The sequence below is a fragment of the Genypterus blacodes genome, unplaced genomic scaffold, assembly GCF_046128005.1.
Source record: "Genypterus blacodes isolate CSIRO-AG114 ecotype Tasmania unplaced genomic scaffold, CSIRO-AGI_Gbla_v1 ptg000143l_1, whole genome shotgun sequence".
In the NCBI taxonomy this organism is placed as follows: Eukaryota; Metazoa; Chordata; class Actinopteri; order Ophidiiformes; family Ophidiidae; genus Genypterus; species Genypterus blacodes.
In genome coordinates, this window is record NW_027466945.1 from 1,647,347 (window position 1) to 1,662,249 (window position 14,903).

Below are 14,903 nucleotides of genomic sequence, written 5' to 3' on the forward strand. Positions count from 1 at the left end.
CCACAAAGTAATCGGTATCGTAAAAAGTAATCTGTATCGTATCGGATAAAGAAATCTGGTATCGCCCATAACTACTCTGCAGCATTCGGAAGTCAAAGCTCTTGAAGTTCCACAGTGGCTTACAATCGACTGTTTTGGTGTCGTGGACAAGCGCATACTCGAGAAATAATTGTGTACGCAGCTGATTGGCTGAGCTATGTGTGGCCTCTCCCCATTGGCTAGAGTCAACCCGAGCGTTCTTTGATTGGGCGGACTGAGGACCCAGGAAGTGTCGTTGGGTTTACCTGCTAGCTAACCACTAACTGCCGACTTTAAATCAAACCTAAGACATTTCACTCGTCGCGGCGGTGAGACGGGTTCTTAAACGCAGTAGGCGGCAGCTCCCCGATACATTTAACTGAGACATTGCGTGTGTCGCACACATTGCGGCGTCTTTTGCGTGGATATGTAACATTAGCTTGTTAGCCATCGGCTTGTTTAATCTCCCAGCCAGCCGGGACCCCGTTAGCTTAGCTTCTGTAGCGCGGTGGCACTGACAGATACACAAGTTGACACCCGAAGCAAACGCGTGTTGAGGAGATTGATGCCGCTTTAAAAACCCGACAGTGTGTTTTGAAGAGCAACTGGATGTGTGGAGATAGAAGCAGCAGGAGCTACAGCTAGCAGCTCGTTAGCTTTGACAACAACAATGAGCTTCAGGAGGACTCTTCATCTTCTCACCGTCCTGCTGTTCCTCTTCATCATCGGACTGACAGCTGGTGCGTATGCAGCGTTTATAGCAGATGTTTATATTTACCCACAGCTTCATATCAAGGTAACTCTGTCTGCTACTGTGATGTTTGTGCTTCACAGACCAACAACAACACAGCAATGAAGAGCCGGAGCTAAAGGTACGGAATGAGCCTGACTCTGGGTTACAGTAGAAGATGAAGGAGTAAACATGCTAAGCTGGCACGTAGCCCTGAACGAACATGCATCAGCAGATAAAGCAGACATTTTGCTGAGTAATGTGTTTGTTGGACGGTGTGTTTTGTGGTGTGAACCTCACTTATTATGGAGGATGGCATCACTACCTGCAATGCAAGAGATAATTCCTTCAGGGCAACCGACCTAGAATAACAACACATCAGTCTTGTTGGTACACAACTGCAGGCAAAGAGACGAAGAAGTGTGTTTGATCCTAACCCTCTAACACAGGGGTGTCAAAGTAAAATACACAGAGGGCCATAAAACCACATTTGCTACAAGTCGAGGGCCGGACTGGTTCAATGTTTATTAAAACATATTGAAATGATTGCACATAGCCTATTGAACCAAGACCTCACACAGTGTATATTATTGAATCATTTAATGAATCAAGCAATATTTTCTTATGGCTCTGTCAGTAATTTCAACAGAAACATTTTTCAACAGGCAAACAGCAACCAAGTAAATTTCCTTCAAAAACAAAATATGTTCGTTCACAAGATAACAAGATAACAAGATAAATGCAGAAATGAAATTGCATGCATTATGAACCCAAAATGCATGATTGTACTGCTCTATGATCCTCACCAACCACTGCTTTCAAATAGTAAAATGAGAAAATAGTAACAAATGTAAACATTTAACTGAATTAAAAACTGAAAATACGTTAGCGCTCTGTGATGCCCACTTGTCTGAGGCTGAGCCTGAAACTTGGTGGTGTTTCATCTTTTGTACAATTTCATCAATGTTTGGGGTCAGGCTCTGACTTGAGGAAATCCTCAGGATTGAATGAAGGTGTTCATCAGTAAGCCGGCTCCTATGTGATGTTTTGTTAAGCTTCATCAAAGAGAACAGTTGTTCACACAGGTATGTGCTGCCAAACATAGAGAGCGTCTGAGCCGCTTGGATGCGCAGCTGGGGCATTGTGTCGGGGATGAAACATGCAAACTCAGCAGCGTCCACTCTCATATTTTTCCTTCAGTGCGTCATCACACTGGAGCTCAATCAACTCCATTTGTAGGTTTGGTGGTGCGCTTTCCATGTCAACTGCAAAAGGATTGCTGAGCAGTTCAAACCTGCTTTTTTGGGCTTCAAAGTCAGCAAATCGGCGTTGGAAGTTGGCGGGAAGTACGCTGAGTTTATCAGCAAACTGTGCACTCGGGAAAACAGCGGTTGAGAGCTTCTCTTTCATGGTCTGGCAGCTCGGAAAGTGGCTCAAGTTTTCTCTCCGCATCTGCGTCTCCCACAGACTCTTGAGTTTAAACGCTTGAGTTTAAACGCCCTCACTGTACTGAACATGTCAGAGATGATGCGCCCCGTCCCTGCAGCTGCAGGTTCATTACATTAAGATGGCTCGTGATGTCGCACAGAAACGCTTTCGCTCGCGGTGCATTGTGGGGAATGTAGTGTTACGCTGGTGCGTGCAAAACACCAGCGGGCAGCCGCGGGCCGGTTCTAATAGTAATTAAATATCATCCCGGGGGCCATAGATAATTCATTTGCTGGCCGGATCTGGCCCGCGGGCCTTGAGTTTGACATATGTGCTCTAACACCACTGTGTGTTCCCCCCCTAGTCTTATCACGACCCAGAGTCTGAGGAGGATGAGGTCCCCCTGGGGTCAAGGGTCGTGGCCGGCGCCTCCGTGCCGGACGTGTCCCAGACAGAGGAGGAGGAGGAGAGACGCCCGGCCGGGGAGGGACTAGAGGGAGAGGAGAAGGAGGACCTGCCTGAGCAGCCACCCCCTGCTGTGGAGAAGCCCAAAGAGAGTGAGGGTTACAACTATTCCAACCTAATGAGAACAAACTGAGAACATGTACGAATCTGAGCTCTCTGATGCGTCACGTGAACGTTCACATGCATGACAAGCCTCCAGGAATCTATATGCTGGTCTGACCTGCTCGTCAAACTTCAGCTGTCCTACTTCTCATCTCAGACAGTGAAGTTTGCCTTGAAAGGGTTCATGCAGGCGCTGTTGTGGTTCTGATAACTTCACTCGGGCTTCATTCTGACCTGAGGTGGCGTCACAGCGTACTTGAAAAGGTGCCACATGTTTTGCAGGATTAAGATTTCAGTTTATTTCAGGGTTTGACCTCAGGATACTTGCAGCGTCTGTTTGTATTTGTGAGCTTTTCTGCCTGTGAGCACTTTGCCTCGTGTGGTTTCCGCTGCACGCTGCATAAACGGTTAAACCTCTTGGGAAATTAAAAGCACATCTGCACCTGTGGCTCCTCTTGCAGGCGGTTACATCATTTTACTGTGGGAGCTGTAAGTTAGTAGTTGTTTGTTGTATTATTGCGCTTGTTTGACTGATCGGTTTTACATTTCTGCAAGATTTAGTTGAAATGAACAGAATTTCTATAAATGATCTAAAGCTGTGAATGATCCGAGTGTAGCTTTGTTGTAAAATGATGTTGCAGAGGTCGGGGAGGAGCATCTTGATGTCGTCATTGTCCAGTATTCTCTCCACTTTCTTTATAATCTGATTTATTTGTCCATTTCCTTGTTATTCATTCAGTCCCTGTGGTGAATGGAGGCACAGCCAATGGGGAGCCCTGCATCTTCCCCTTCCTCTTCCAGGGGAAAGAGTATGCCGACTGTACCATTGACGGACGGGGTGACGGGCGTCTGTGGTGCGCCACCGCCTACGATTACGACCAGGAGAAGAAATGGGGATTCTGTGAGAGTGAGTGTTTCAGCCTCACCAGAGCAGATATGAGTCGTCACACCTTCTGTCTGTGGCTGAAACTCACGATGAGAAGAGAAGAATGTGAGAGTAACTGTAGCGTCTCTCCTCATTCCTGCAGCTGAGGAGCAGGCGCAGCAGAGACTCGAGGCCGAGGAGGCGGAGGAGCTGTACCAGACCGTCCTCCGCATGCTCAACGCCACCAACAGGAGGGCCCAGAAGAAAGAGTGAGTCTCCTTCTCATGTTGTCTCCACTTCGACCTCTGCTTAAGGAGGTTGTGTATCTGGATTTAATGTTTCTCCTAAAGCAGCACTCTGCACTCTGAACATCCTTGTGTACTTAAGCGGTTTGTGTGCACATAGTTTTATTACGCGTGGTAAGTCTGGCCTCCCTGATGTCACCTGTGCTCTCTCTCAGGCTGTACGGGAAGCTGCTGAAGGTGGCAGAGAAAGGCCACCAGAAGGCCACGGAGAAGGTGGCCTACGCCGTGCTGTTTGGAGACTACATGAGCCAGAACGTCACCCAGGCCAAGGAGATGTTCCAGCGCCTGGTGTTGGAGGGCTCGCCTAAAGCACAGACGGTACTCCTCCCTCCCCTTCACCACACGATGACCTGGCGCCTTTATGAATGACAGGTAAGACCGGCTTCTTGACTAATGGCCTCATAAGCTTTGTTTGTTTGCCCGCAGGCTCTTGGCTTCCTGTACGCCGCAGGGCTCGGCGTTAACTCCAGTCAGGCTAAGGTACGTCTTCATTTGGTGCAGCTTGACGCGCTGTCCGCCTCTTTCCCAGCAGAGCTCATGTCTCACCTCTGTCTTCTGTCTTCAGGCTCTGGTTTATTACACCTTCGGGGCTCTGGGTGGAAACCTGATCGCTCATATGATTCTGGTGAGATGACGTGAAGGATCAGCCATGCCACCTTCTTGACTTTAAGTTAATAACAAAGCTGAGTGATGCTTTGTTGTGTTCTCCTTAGGGGTACAGATACTGGGGCGGTGTGGGCGTGCCCCAGAGCTGCGAGTCAGCTTTAACACACTACAGACTTGTGGCCAATCAGGGTGAGGAGTCTAACTGTTGTTCTGACTTTTGGTGCTCTCTGTACACGATCTAACATCTCTGCCGTCCGTCTTTTCTTCTCTGCCCTCCTCCTCCAGTGGCGAGCGATGTCTCCCTGACTGGAGGCTCCGCAGTGCAGCGGATCAGGCTGCTGGACGAGGTGGAGAGCCCGGGATCCGCCAGCGGGATGCTGGAGGAGGATCTGATCCAGTATTACCAGTTTCTGGCCGAAAAGGGCGACGTGCAAGCTCAGGTAGAGAAGCTACTGCCAACATCAGAGAGTTAATCAGCCAACAGACAGTTTTCATTCTGTCCTGAGTATAAAAAGTGTTGTTGGATTCAAACCTACAGTCTGAATGCTCTGTCTGATAGGTTGGCCTCGGTCAGCTGCACCTGCATGGAGGACGCGGAGTGGAGCAGAACCACCAGGTAACCAGGTGACCTCACATGTTGTTTTGAATGATTGCGGCGGCGTTACGAGCGAGTGAAACATCTTTCTGCTTCACTCCCATCAGAGAGCCTACGACTACTTCACCCAGGCAGCAAACGCAGGGAACACACACGCCATGGCTTTCCTCGGCAAGGTGGGTGAGGTGGTTAGTGACTCCTGTGGAAAGTGTGTGTGTAAGTTGAGAGCGTCACGAATGACGAGCCCTGCCTCTTCCTCTCCTCCTCAGATGTACTCGGAGGGCAGCGAGTTCCTCCCTCAGAACAACGAGACGGCCCTGCAGTACTTCAAGAAGGCCTCCGACCTGGTGAGAGCCCGACTGTGGACTGTTAGCTTTAGTTGTGTGTGCAAGTAAGTTGTGTGTGCTGCACCCGTGCGTTGTTGACACCAGCGCTCCCTTGTGTTCCTCCAGGGTAATCCAGTGGGTCAGAGCGGCCTGGGCATGGCCTACTTATATGGAAGAGGCGTCCCTGTGGTAAAGAACCTTTACATCTCTTACAACGTGTTCAAGTGTGATTCTGTGTGATTGTGTTCAGATGCTGGGTGCAGCTTTCTAATCACGTGTGTGTGTGTTGGTGTCTTCAGAACTACGAGCTGGCACTGAAGTACTTTCAGAAGGCAGCAGAGCAGGGCTGGGTGGACGGGCAGCTCCAGCTGGGCACCATGTACTACAGTGAGTGCTGACGGCTCATCGCTCACTCTTCCTCCTCCCCGTCTTCACATTTACTTCTCCTGTTAACCGCAAGCTGTCTTCCTCACTCTTCAGACGGCATCGGGGTGAAGCGAGACTACAAACAGGCGCTCAAGTTCTTCAACCTGGCCTCGCAGGCGGGACACATCCTGGCCTTCTACAACCTGGCTCAGATGCACGCCACGGGCACGGGCGTGATGCGCTCCTGCCACACGGCTGTGGAGGTGAGCTGCTCCCTCCCTCCCTCCCTCCCTCTCTGTGTCCCTCACACCTTCAGCTTCACCTTTCACACACCAGTAGGTTTCAGTATGCGTGACGGCGTGTGTCTGCATCTCGGTCGCAGCTCTTCAAGAACGTGTGCGAGCGCGGCCGCTGGTCAGAGCGTCTGATGACGGCCTACGGCAGCTTCAAGGAGGGCGAGAGTGACGGCGCGCTTGTGCAGTACCTGCTGCTGGCCGAGCAAGGCTACGAGGTGGCCCAGAGCAACGTGGCCTTCATCCTGGACCAGAGTAAGAACCCCTGACCTCACCGGGCCTCCATCCAGACTTGTGACAGCTGGGATAACGCAACCAAACCTCTTGTTCTTGTCTTGTCTCAAACAGAGGGGGCGAACATCTTCACCGAGAACGAGACTTACCCCCGCGCTCTGCTCCACTGGACCAGAGCTGCAGCACAGGGTGAGTCCACACACACACACACACACACACACACACACACACACACACACACACACACACACATATGTCCATCTTCACCTGGACCAGTTTTTCTGTATTTTTTTACGATAAGATATTTGTGAGTTTGTGAGAGAGAGAGAGGATGTAACGAAGCCTAAAGGTCATAAAGAATCACATAAAGAACAGAGGTCACGTTCCTCAGGTTACACCGTGGCGAGGATCAAACTGGGCGACTACCACTTCTACGGCTACGGCACAGACGTGGACTACGAGACGGCGGTGATCCACTACAGGCTGGCGTCGGAGCAGCAGCACAGCGCCCAGGCCATGTTCAACCTGGGCTACATGCACGAGAAAGGCCTGGGCATCAAACAGGTGAGCACCACGCACTTCCCCGACGTGGCCGCAGAGGGCGAGCGAAGGCCGACGCACCCTGGGCTCACCGGCTGCACCTTGTTTCCCTGCAGGACATTCACCTCGCCAAGCGTTTCTATGACATGGCGGCCGAGGCGAGTCCTGACGCCCAGGTGCCCGTCTTCCTGGCACTCTGTAAGCTGGGCCTGGTCTACGCTCTGCAGTACCTGCAAGACCTCAATGTGAGTACAGCACACGCTACACGCTACCAAGGCTTCCTCATCAGTGTTTACATCTCAATCCAACATTGATCCAGACTTATTTATCATCTTAAAAGTATTGATTGTTCTGGCAATGTGGTGTAACTTGTGTGTGTAAGTGTTCACAACATGGATGAGATGTGAAGGTGATGTGTCAATGTGACATCATTACTTTTGGGAGCTTGGTGACATCACTGTTGTAGCCTTGTTAAGTTTGATGACATTGGAAACAACACAGTGTTTTGTTTGTTTGTAGTTTCATGGTAAACAATGTAAAGTAACGTGACCTGGTTTGGGCGTGTGTGTGACGTGTGTGTTCCTCCTGCCCTGTCCTGGTCCAGCAGGTGAAGGAGATGATCTCTCAGGTGGACCTGGACCAGATCCTGGGCCCTGAGTGGGACCTCTACCTCATGACCGTCATCGCTCTGCTGCTCGGCACCGTCATCGCCTACCGACAGCGCCAGCACCAAATCATCGTGCCCCCCCGCCCGCCTGCCCCGGCCCCCGCGGCGGCCCCCCCTCCCAGACCCGCTCAGGAGCAGCCGCAGGCCCAGGCCCAGGCTGAGGGCCTCGCTCAGGAGGAGACTCCAGGCCAGGCCCAGGAGGAGGAGGAGCAGTGAGAGGAAGCCAGACGGAGTGAGGGCGGCCAAAGACAGACAGAGGGGAGTGTGGGAAAGGACGCTCTGCCAGTCTGGCCTCGCAGAGCAGCCGGCGCTCACCAGAATACCTGCAAGTGTGAGCGCCACACTGCCCCCCCCCTCCACCCTCACACACACCAGGCTGAAAACAGACTGTCAAGGCTCACCGCCCTCCTCTCTCCTGTCAATCAAACTAGACTGTGGTGTTTGCGGGCCAGTGAGCTCACAGACTGATAAGAACTCATGAGAACTGACCCGTCTGCGGCTGCTGCGGCCGCGTCCTCACACTGGCCACGCCCTCCAGAATGCCACATCCATCGTTTGGGACGAATCAGCAAGTAGTTCACTGATAGGTGGAGATTCACTTCAGTCTAATTCTGCTTTAGTTTTGTTTTCCTCAGTATTTATTTCAAAGGCAGACAGGAAAATGTTCAATGTGGATCCCGTTGATAAAAGAAAGAAACCAATTTTGCTTTTTTGTTTTTATTTTGCGATCATTCTCCTCCTTCAGTAGTGACAGATGATTGACAGGTGTTACGTTCTAAAGTCACGTGTTGTTACAGGATGTTTGTGTGCTTAGCATCAGCCATGATGCTGAGGCTGATCCATTTAGTCTGAAGAATCCTGAATGTGTTCCGATGACCCTGATGGTGCTGATGTGATCAATCATGTTCATTTAAACACACACAAGGTTGTTGGTTCCTGTCTGACTCTCACATTTAAGAAAGCAGAATACAAGAAAATGAAATGGTGATGCAGTGATTGAGTGTTTCAGCCCTGTGTGTGTGTGTGTGTGTGTGTGTGTGTGTGTGTGTGTGTGTGTGTGTGTGTGTGTGTGTGTGTGTGTGTGTGTGTGTGTGTGTGTGTGTGTGTGTGTGTGTGTGTGTGTGTGTGTGTGTGTGTGTGTGTGTGTGTGTGTGTGTGTGTGTGTGTGTGTGTGTGTGTGTGTGTGTGTACACATCTGAGCCTCAGGAACAAATCACACTTCTGCTCCAGACTGCTGCACCTTAACAGAAGTGTGTGTGTAGTTGCGTAACCTGAGCTGTGCTGAGAGTTTCCTCCCCCTCACCAAAAGGCAACTTGGAGCTTCTCCCTGTGTGTGTGTGTGTGTTTCTGAGCTCAGCCCGACCCACACACAAGCTCCGAGTGTGAAACCGCCGAAGCCTCCGTCGGGCCGTCCACAGTATTTGGCAAAACGAGACGAGACGCTTCTTAGGAATCAAATTTAGCCACACGCTTAGATTTGTTCAGTTCCACAATTTGTGGTGTGTGTGTGGGAAGACTTCACTTCATCTGCATGAGTGTGTGTGTGAAGCTGAATGGGGCCAGCCTGTTACCATAACATCAGGGCTCACATTTGGAAACACTGAATGGGCTGCATTTTTAATATAAGTTTATATAAATAAAAGAATAAACGCTTCATTGATGTTTTGTGGGTTTAAAGTGGCTTTGTGCGTTCTGATGGTCCTGCTCAGGCATTGGGCCGCAGTGTGAGCGCGTGAGACAAAGTGAGCCTCACATTGTGGAGTGTGTGTGTGTAAGGGGGGCGACCCTTTGACTGGCCCACACACGCCACTATGGAGCGGCTTTGGATCACCGTGGCAACATGCGTGCTGGCATCCTGCTCTGTCAAAGGTAAGTGCTGGAACAAGCAGGAGGGCCGGCCGGGGGCGACGTGTGTGTGGGGCGGAGGGCCCTGTTGTGTTAGGACGGCCGGTCAACCAAACCCACCGACTCAAACCAGAGAAGCACTGTAAAGATATCTGCTAAAGTAAATGATGTCATCCTTGGTTGTAGACTTCTGGAGAGTTAGAAATGTAGATTGTTGGGACTGATTCCTCCTCTCAGGTAACGAGTGGTGGTGGGAGTATGAAGAGGGGACTCGACACTACAGCCAGGAGGCTCTCAGCAAGGTCAGTGAAGGATGATGTCATAGCACTGGATTGATCTGCTCTTCATTTGTAACAAGGAAGGTCGGTGTGTTGAACTTTGAACTAACCGGGGAACAAAAGAGACCTTTGGAATGACAGACAGGAGATCAACTGAACTTTAAATCGTTATGTATGAAATCATGATCTATGAGAGGCAGGTTAACATGGTGATGATGATGAAGATGAAGAAGAAACTGAATGAAGATCTAAACTAAACTGTCTCTTTATTCTTCAGGAGTTCCCGGAGAAAACGCGGCCGGTGAACTTCAAACATCCGGTGTTCCGCTGCCCGGACATGAGCCCGTCTCCCTCCGTGCCCTCCTCAGGTCCGTCACCTCTCAACCACAGCAGCCGCCACTCAAAAGAGCTGAGAGAATGTTTGATCGGTTCCCTCTCACCTTCTCCATGATTCTGTGTGTGTGTGTGTGTGTGTGTGTAGTTGAGCTGGTGAAGGCTGCTGATATCAAAGTCATCGCTGCCTTGGGTGATTCTCTGACGGTAGGTGTAACATGTCATGTCTGCCTGTCTGTCTGTGAGCGCCTGTCTGTCCCCCTGCCTATGAGCTCCACACAGAGACGCCTGTGAGTGCAGAGTTGCGTGTTTGAATGTATGGAACTTATGGAGCAAGTGAACAATGCAAACAAGCCGAAAGATAAAAGCTTAATTTAATGTTTAATTTATTCCGCAGCGACCATTTAGCTATCAAAATGTTTTATCTATTACACAGAAATTCATTAAAATACAAAATAATTAGGCGTACAGAAAAAGACAAGAAGCCTCACTGAGAGAAAATGATAAAAAGGTTCATTTCTATGGTTACAAAAAGTCCATTCATTCTGTGAAGACCTAGAAATTAGACGAAATATAAATATAAATATGCTGTATCTGCATTCTGAGCTTTATTTTGTGTTGTTTCCTTTCAGACAGCCATAGGAGCCAACGCCACCAATGTGCTGGGGATCCCTATAGAGTTCCGTCACGTGTCCTGGAGGTGACAGACCGCCTGGTTACAGTTTACACATTGTTGTTGTTGTTGTTGTTGTTGTCGGTGTTTCTGCAGTCATGAACAACCTGAGAAAGTGGAGTTTAGTTTTCTGTGCCGTAGTTTGTTGCTTTTCTCATTAGACTTCTGGAGACAAGTGTATTTCCTCTCTGAGCGTCTGTAGAAGGTTGTGGTTACTAGATTAAAAGGTTCCGATGATGTTTTGCAGCATTGGAGGCTACGGTTCATTTGAAGACGTTATTACATTGGCAAGTAAGGAACGACCTCATCTCAGCTCTCACTTTGACTTCAAAATGAAACCAGAAAATGTTCCTTTGCTGATTTATGTTTGCGTCTCTTCACGTGTCAGACATCATCAAGCTGTTCAATCCCAAAGTGCTCGGCGCCGCTCCCAGCAAGACTCTGCACGGACTGCAGGCTCCAGTCAGCCAGACGGGCTTCAACCTGGCCGTGACTGGACACAACACATGGTGAGGCGGCGTGACACACACACACACACACACACACACACACACACACACACACACACACACACACACACACACACACAGCCCTACAGTAATTTTGTTATTCAAGCATATTAGCCAAATGTTGAGTATGAAGCACTGATTGTATAATTTATCATTTTGTTTATAATTTAAACATTCTACTTCATCTACTTCTACAAAATCGTGCATTTTGTGTCTGTCTTCATGTCCTAATTACGTGTCCACCTGTCTCTCCAGTAATCTCCCCAGACAGACGAGACATTTGATCGACACCATGAGAGACTATCAGGTGCAGTTACACAAAACCGTGGAAAAGTCCTGGAGTTTGTAATTGTGTTTTGGAATTCTTTTCAACCCTTCCTTCATCCTCCCTCCCTGTGTCCTTGTCCCCTACAGGGTCTGAACTTTGAGGAGGACTGGAAGCTGCTGACCATTCTCATGGGCATGAACGACATCTGTGATTACTGCAAGGATAAGGTCTGTACTTCTCTAAAGATTCCATATAAAATGTGTTTTTTGGGAATGTCGCCAATGTCCCTAAGCCTTGCAGAGTGTGTGTGTGTGTCCTCTCCAGGCTCTCTTCTCAGTGGACAACTTCATTCACTACATGACCGTCTCCTTGGAGATGCTTTTGAATGAGGTAATTTGTGTGTGTGTATGTGTGTGTGTGTGTGTGTAGAGGACAGGTGATGATGCCGTGTGTGTCCCTCTGCGTCGTTCTGCTTCAGGTTCCTCGCATGATCGTGAATGTGGTTCAGATCCTGCCCATGCAGGCTCTGAGGGAGGTGCACAAGCCCACCCCAGGGTGCCTGCTCCAGCGGTGAGACACCTTCCTTTAATCACTGGCGCCCAAACAGAAACAGTTAAAAGGAATGATTAAGGGGAGTTCCGGGTTCCCTGAAATAAAGACCACAGCCCAGACTGTCCACTGAGTGGCGCTGTAGTACTGGGAACATGGGAAATAGAGAGCAGAGCACAAAGCTTATTTTTGTGTCTGTTTGTGTTAGTTTGATGCTTGACTCCTCTTGTGAAATCATAAAAGAACTAATTCCAGGCCTTTCATTAATCTCCCTTCCTCCTTAGATCCTTCTGTTCCTGTCTGGTGGAGCCTGCAGCAAAGTCTCCACAGCTTCAAGAACTTCTGGAGGTCAATCTGGAGTTCCAGGTTTCATTCATGTCTCATACAAAATAACAAAGTTTAATCAAACGAGTGTCCTGGAGCCTAAAATGTGACGATCCTGAATGTCTCCTCCCCCTGCAGAGGAGACTCGAGGAGCTGCTGTACAGTGACCGTTTCTTCAAGCAGGACTTTGCTGTGGTGCTCCAGCCCTTCCTCAAACACGCCGACCCTCCTCGCCTCGATGTAATCCATCCCAACACACAACCAGCCTGAAATGATCCACAGGACAAAGTGATTGACGCACAGGAACCTTCACTCTTTTCTGTTTGTCCCTGAGCAGAGCGGGAGGATCGACATGACCTTCTTCACTCACGACTGCTTCCACTTCACCATAAAAGGGCACGAGGAGCTGGCCAGAGGACTGTGGAACAACATGGTGAATAACAAGAACAACACTAATGATTTATTCAGCAGGTCAAAGGTGAAGTGCAGCTAAATCAATGAGTAAGTAATGTTCTCCTGCTGGCAGTTTCAGCCTGAAGGGGGGAAGACGATGGTGAGCAGCTTCTCCGACCCCATCAGCCTCATCTGTCCACCTCTGGTAAGACCGATGTGAACCTGAGAGTGTGAACACACTTATTGTTTGTTGAACACACTTATTGTAAGTCGCTTTGGATAAAAGCGTCTGCTAAATGACCGTAATGTAATGTAATGTAATGTAATGTGAGCAGGGTTGATTTACTGCAGGGGAAAAGCAAATATCCGTCCATATTCCTCTGTATGATGACGTAACAGCCGTACGGTCCAGTGACCCCGTGACCCCGTGACCCCTCCCTCCTCCCCTCTGTCTGCAGGATCATCCATACATCTTCACCCGGCCTCTGGCGGTTCGTGGGGGTCCTCCTCCCCTCCAGGCTGCTGCTGTTGCCGCACAGGCGTCCGTCCTCCAGCTGCTGCTGCTCTCTGCTGCTCTTCAAGGTCTCGGCTGTCTGTAGTTTACTTTACCGGCATCTTATCGGTGTATTATTGATTAGCGTGGAGTCGCAGAGGAGTTTGTGAGCCCGGGGACGACTTTGTTTGGTTGTTGGCGTCATTGATTCCTCTGCACCGAGCATAACTTAGCTACTCTGATGTGGAAAGAGAGTTCCGTGTGCCATATTCAGCTTTGATTCATAACCAAATGTCCTGATAGATAACAGTAAAACACTCTTCTCCATATCAAGCTACTTCCTGGTGCTGTTTGTTACATCGCAGTCATTCAGAACAAGCAGCTGTGGAGTCTGATCACGTCCATTCATCTGCTCTATTTACGGCCTCTGTGTAATGAGTATCATTGTAAAGAAACAACAGAAAGTGGCTAAATGTTGTATAAACTGATCTCAAATGACTTCCATCTGCTCACACTGGATTAATGCAGCACTGTTGTTCCTCCTGAATGAGTACACATGCATTCAGCCTAGAGTAGAGTTGGACTACACAGAGTAGAATAGGTTGGTTTTCAAGGTAAACAAGCCGAGTAGAATAGAATGAGAAGTAGCATCTTTACGAATATGTTTGTGTGGTAAAGCGACTCATGGAGCTGTCATACATCAGACACACACACACACACACACACACACACACACACACACACACACACACACACACACACACAGTTGAGTTGATGTATTGTGCAGAATCCATGATGCATTCAAGGACGAGCTTTGTCATAATGAGGATGAATTAAACGACGTTTAAAGCTTGGGAAGTGTAGAGTAAAGATGATTTCTTTCTAATTGCTTGTTTGCTGTTTTACTCCCCGTGTCCCCGTTTTCCACCGTTTCTCTTAGATGTTACTACCGACTGAATTTTAATCAGTATTCCACAGTGTGATGTCATAGTGTCCTTATTATTGCTTTGAAAGAAACCCCTCCTCATGTTTAAACAAAGCCGCCGCCGCCGCCGGTCCTCGCAGGACAAACATGGTGGCCGCTCTGACGCAGGCGGCCCCTTTTATTGTTTCTCCCTGAAAGCCTAATGAGATATTTGGGACGCCGCGGTCGGAAATTTGAAACAGCAAGCGGCACAAACCCCGCACCAAGGAAACCGTATTGTTTGATTTGAAATGAACGTGTCGGCAACAAAGGAGACAATGAGACACATAGAGAGGAGACATCTGGGACTGAAGCAAGAGAGAGCAAACACTATGATCCATATGAGGCAGAGCATGAATGGCCTCCATGTTCCAGTATATGACACAAAAGCACCATATCAGGTTTATTATCTGTTTATCTGCTGGAGATAATGACTGCAGGCTTTGCTATTATAGTCAACTATATATAAACACGGACGCACAGAAAGCAGTTAACACTAAAGTCCTCCTTTCAAAGCAGAGGTCTGTCAACATTTAGCTCAGGATTATATTACAGTGAGATACATCATCTAATAGTAATAACAAAGCATCTATATCATGTTCTGCCCACATTGTTGTATTTACTTTTTCCTCTCTGACGTGTTTAGAGTCTTAAGTGGCTCCGTGTGCTGTCATCTGTCAAAGTAACTGGATGAGGCTTTAAAAAATGCAGGTTGAAGCTGCCACTCGCTGCAC

General features: G+C 48.9%; 1 protein-coding gene across 2 annotated transcripts; it reads left to right on the top strand.

Moving 5' to 3' along the window:
* The first annotated feature begins 254 nt into the window (after positions 1-254).
* sel1l (SEL1L adaptor subunit of SYVN1 ubiquitin ligase) lies at positions 255-8,833 on the top strand. 2 transcript variants are annotated; one of them, XM_076165308.1, is made up of 21 exons: positions 255-758; positions 853-890; positions 2,541-2,733; positions 3,483-3,650; positions 3,772-3,877; positions 4,069-4,231; positions 4,340-4,393; positions 4,479-4,538; positions 4,627-4,708; positions 4,805-4,959; positions 5,079-5,135; positions 5,222-5,290; positions 5,384-5,461; positions 5,567-5,629; positions 5,740-5,827; positions 5,921-6,069; positions 6,189-6,354; positions 6,448-6,522; positions 6,725-6,897; positions 6,990-7,118; positions 7,478-8,833. In XM_076165308.1, exons 1-21 carry the CDS (start codon positions 689-691, stop codon positions 7,754-7,756), a joined length of 2,415 nt encoding a protein of 804 aa, XP_076021423.1. In that variant the 5' UTR covers positions 255-688; the 3' UTR covers positions 7,757-8,833. The 2 variants fall into 2 exon arrangements, with proteins under 2 accessions (XP_076021423.1, XP_076021424.1); XM_076165309.1 differs by having other exon boundaries at positions 7,481-8,833.
* The last annotated feature ends 6,070 nt before the right edge of the window (positions 8,834-14,903 follow it).

Coding starts and splice junctions, on each gene's coding strand:
- sel1l (XM_076165308.1), top strand. CDS start 689: ATGAGCTTCAGGAGGACTCTTCATCTTCTCACCGTCCTGCTGTTCCTC. Junction 2,734..3,482: donor TGTGGAGAAGCCCAAAGAGA/GTGAGGGTTACA, acceptor TTATTCATTCAG/TCCCTGTGGTGAATGGAGGC. Junction 4,232..4,339: donor GCTCGCCTAAAGCACAGACG/GTACTCCTCCCT, acceptor GTTTGCCCGCAG/GCTCTTGGCTTCCTGTACGC.